The sequence below is a fragment of the Melanotaenia boesemani genome, chromosome 15 (genome assembly GCF_017639745.1).
Source record: "Melanotaenia boesemani isolate fMelBoe1 chromosome 15, fMelBoe1.pri, whole genome shotgun sequence".
Taxonomy (NCBI): Eukaryota; Metazoa; Chordata; class Actinopteri; order Atheriniformes; family Melanotaeniidae; genus Melanotaenia; species Melanotaenia boesemani.
The window spans coordinates 31,156,608-31,160,926 of NC_055696.1; the positions used below are offsets into that span (position 1 = coordinate 31,156,608).

The window sequence follows — 4,319 nt, forward strand, 5'->3', positions numbered from 1 at the left end:
TGTAGATCGTTGTGTATTTTATAAAGGCAGCAGTTTTATTTATTTATTTTTTTTATTTATTTATACTACTTTCTTTTATTTTTATAATTGTTATTTGATATTTTATTATTTTTTTATCATTTATATTTTTAATTACTTTCTTTAATTTTATAAAATTTTATTACTTTAGCTGGGAAACTCTTACTCTGCATTTAACTCATCCTAGTTGTTGGGAGCAGTGGGCTGCCAGGCCTGGGGAGCAGTTGGGGGTTTAGGGCTTTGCTCAAGGGCCCACAGTGGTCTACTTTGGTTTCCAGCCTGGGGAATTGAACCCAGGTTCTCCAGACCCAAGACCACCTCTGTAACCGCAAGGCTACCATAGCCCCCTTTCTTCAGTAAATTAAATAATGATGTCTGTGTGTGTGCAGGGTTAACCTTACAGAAGGAAGTGACTGCCTTCCTTATACCAAATATATAAACCTTGCTTGTAGGTGACAGAGTTACACTGTGCAGACGTCCTGAGAAAATGAGAATTATTTGGTTTACCTTGCTGTTGGCTTTGGCCAGCTCTGTCCCCACAAAACCGACAGAGGCACACAATGAGATTCAGGTCGTGCAGTCTGGTCTCCAGCAGCCTTGTCCACAGGATATCCAGACTGTCCTGAAAGAGATGACCGCCTCGCTGGCCGAACAGAAGGAGAAGATCTCAGTCCTCGAAAAGTTGAATGAAGGTACAGTAGATGCTGTATAGCATTTTTTGTTTAAAATGTTTTAAGAATAAGTATTTTAGCAGGAATAATTGAGACTAATGTAGATGGTGTTTATAGTGGTAACCTGGGGCCTCATTTATAAAGTTGGCGTAGGTACAAAAACCGGCGTATGCCAAATGTAGTCAACTTTCGGAATTCATGAAAAACCAAACTTGGCGGGAGAATGTTCCTACCTCCACGCAAACTCTGACCATGGTGTACACACAAAATCTGGGAAAACGGGAAACTGCGACACCAACGAGGTGGAGAGTCTGCTGCCAACATTTACCAGTCAGTAAAAGAAAATGCAAAAAGGAAGCTTTGGTCATTTGTTCTGAGATCCAGCAGAGTGGGACAGACTGGAGTGTCTAGAAGGGATGCAATGCTTCCCTTATTTATTTGTTTATTTATTTATTCATTCACTTATTTATTCTCACACAATCCTTTATTAATTGTTGTCCCAATTTCCGTCAAGACAGTCTCCATTTTCCGCAGCTCCTTGTCCACCTGGTTAATAGCGTGATTGTGTCCCTCGGCACCTGCAAGACTCAATCATGGAAATGATGTGATGAATATTTATTACAGTACCTGACCATTTATAGCCACCGTGTGGGCGTGGGAAGGCTCTCCCTCATGTGCGCCCACTTTAGAGTTGATTCTGATTTATAAAAGGAAACAGGCGTGGGACATGCATGCACACGCTTTAATAAATCTGAAAGTTGAAGTGCGCTGCATTTCCTTTGGCAGATGCCACCTGTAGTTTGATTTGCTACACACAGTTTTAGAAATGAGGCCCCTGGACTCTAAAACATATGATGACACATGACAAACATATGAACATGTTTGGTTTGGACCCTTGTCTTACAGATTTGATTTTTTAATGTCCTTACAAACAGGTGCCAACAAGTAAGAGTTGGAATGTTGTCCAGCCTTTTAACGTCCATTACCGGCTCACCTCAGTGATGCATTTTATCTTCTCTTTCTTCCATTTTATAAACAAATGTCAGCTCTGGCCACACCCACAGATTAATTATAAAGTTTGCGGATGACTCTTTAATCATCAGCTTGTTCAGCAGTGATGATGTCAGTCATTGCCAATCAGTATAACTACTGGACAGTTATAATCATTTAGGCACCACAATTGATAACAGGCTAAAATTTTATGCTAAAAACATCCACAACACCTCTTGCCTGACAAAGCTGACAGTTTAACATTAATAAGACTTTGATAAAACAATTTGCTTTTATTGAGTCTTTTCTCATATTCTCCATCATCTGCTAGGTGGAAGCCTCAATGTCGCAAAGAAAAACTCTCTTAAGATAATAACACATTCACCTTCAAAGATCTCTGGGGTAGAATTTAGTGGCCGGCAGGGCATCTATACCAAGCAGGTGTTTAAGACAACAAAGTCCGTTCATACCAATGCCTCTTAATACTGGAACAAGGAGTACGAGCCGTTTCCTTCTGGCTTTCACCTAACTGTCCCTTCAGCCACAAAAAATAGAAGCAAGTTTTCTTTCTTCTATCTAAGTTCCAAATCCTGTAGAAAGAAAGAGATGCTTTTAAATATTTTATGTTTATGGCATTTCTTTTTACTGTGTGTTTTACTGGTCGGCCTTGTTGCTGATTTGAATGCACTTTACACCAACGCTCAGTTTGAGATCACTTCCCACTGGATTTAATGGAAAAATGATCCCAAATGTTTTATCATGTTTGGTTCTGTTGTGAAACAGCATGACTGAAAATGAAATTTCTCTCTTTCAGTCAAACGGGTGGTGTTTTCAGCTTCTCTGTATCTTGGGGGCGTTGAAACTCTTGGACCTTTTAACTCCTTCATAACTCTGGTCTTCAAACGAGTCGTAACAAACATCGGAAACGCCTATAACCCTCATACAGGTAACAGCACTGTCATGCCCACTGATACATCCTCGATTATTTTCTTCTTCACATGACAACAAATGATCTGCAGGTATTTTTGTCACACCGGTGAGAGGAGTCTACCACTTTGAGTGGTACATCGGTGGGCATGGTGGTCCTCATCCTGCAGCTGCCTCATTGATGAAGAATGGGGACAGAATCTTCACTGCATGGGAACATCAGGCATCTCATTACGGGACTTCTTCTAATGGCGCTGCGCTGCTTCTGGAGGTTGGAGACCAAGTGTATGTCACCCAGTGGAGTCAGTCAATAATATTTGATAATTCTTCTCACCACACATCCTTCAGTGGTTATCTGCTGTTCACCATGTGACAGGAAAATAAAGCCCCTCTCTTCAGATGAGAGACTAAAGTTTATAAGTTTTGTTGCATTGTCTTTAATCATTGAAGTTAAAGTTTATCTAATCATCTTAAGTCAAAATTACAAAGTGTATTAAAACTTTGATTAAAACCTGCATCTGTAAAATATGATCAATATTATTGGATCACAGGGATGTGTTTGAGTTTTCTTAAAGAATAAAAATCAATGCAGCAACATCTGTGGACATCTCTTTATTTATTATGTGCCCATGGAGGTGTTCCCTTTTTTTAATAAGGAGCTTAGTTGTTTAATATGAGAGAAAGATTTCTTGTTTTCTCGCTCAAATATCATCTTGCTCTCTCTCAAAACTCTGCTCTCACAATCAAAAAGTCCCTTCTTGCTCTTAAATACATCATTCTTCCTTTCAAGCTCTGCTCCTCTTCTCAGGTTTAGGGTTGCAATTCAGCCACATTTAGATTTATTCTCTGCTCTCACAACTTCTGCTCTTGGATATTTTTCCTGTCTTTCGGGTTGCTGAATGAGCTGTCTGTCAAATATCCTCCAGCCAATAGAAAACTAGATAAATGCTGACCAAGCTAATAGTCCCTGCCTAAAACAGTTTATATTTTTCTTTTGTTTGTTTGCTTTTGCCACCAAAGTTTGCTTATTATAATAATTTTGTATTTTTCCTCTTTACTTTTAAAAGTAGACACTTAGTAATATAACTCATTGGGTAAATCCATGTGATCTGCTGCTGCCTCAGCTAAGATGACTACATGAGAGCACAGAAAGTGGAGATGATCAAGATCGAAATCAGGATGGCTGATCATGTAACAACCTCTCCAAGATGTGACGTGGAAGCAGATCCTGTAGGAGAAATGGGGTGGAAATTTTGGAAATACTGGTCAGTTTCATGTTGAATATTTTGTGAGAAAGAAACACAAATTTAAATGTTTTATTTAGTTGACAAAGTGTAACAAGGCTGACATGGTAATTACTCAACACTATGAGTAGCACACTGTGATAATTCTGCCACATATTTAACAAACCTATAGGAATGATGATGAGCTCTGCATGCATGATAATTTCCTGCAGGTTCATTCGATAGTAAGTGTGTGTGAGTGTATGATTTGCTCGGTCAGCACTTATCTAGTTTTCTATTGGCTGGGGACATTTGACAGATAGCTCATTAAGCAACCCAAGAGAAAGGGAAACATATAGTAAAGATCCAAGCCCTGTTAGAGGTAGGTTGAGAGGCTCGGCCATACAGGAGGGGATCAGTGCAGAGCTGCTGCTCCTCCACATCCAGAGGAGCCAGACGAGGTGGCTAGGACATCTGGTCAGGATGCAAC

At 39.8% G+C, this 4,319-nt stretch overlaps 1 protein-coding gene across 1 annotated transcript; it reads left to right on the top strand.

Moving 5' to 3' along the window:
* Positions 1-505: 505 nt before the first annotated feature.
* Positions 506-3,127, top strand: LOC121654766 (complement C1q-like protein 4). Its single transcript, XM_042009041.1, has 3 exons — positions 506-710; positions 2,494-2,625; positions 2,699-3,127. Exons 1-3 carry the CDS (start codon positions 506-508, stop codon positions 2,977-2,979), a joined length of 618 nt encoding a protein of 205 aa, XP_041864975.1. The 3' UTR covers positions 2,980-3,127.
* Positions 3,128-4,319: the final 1,192 nt, after the last annotated feature.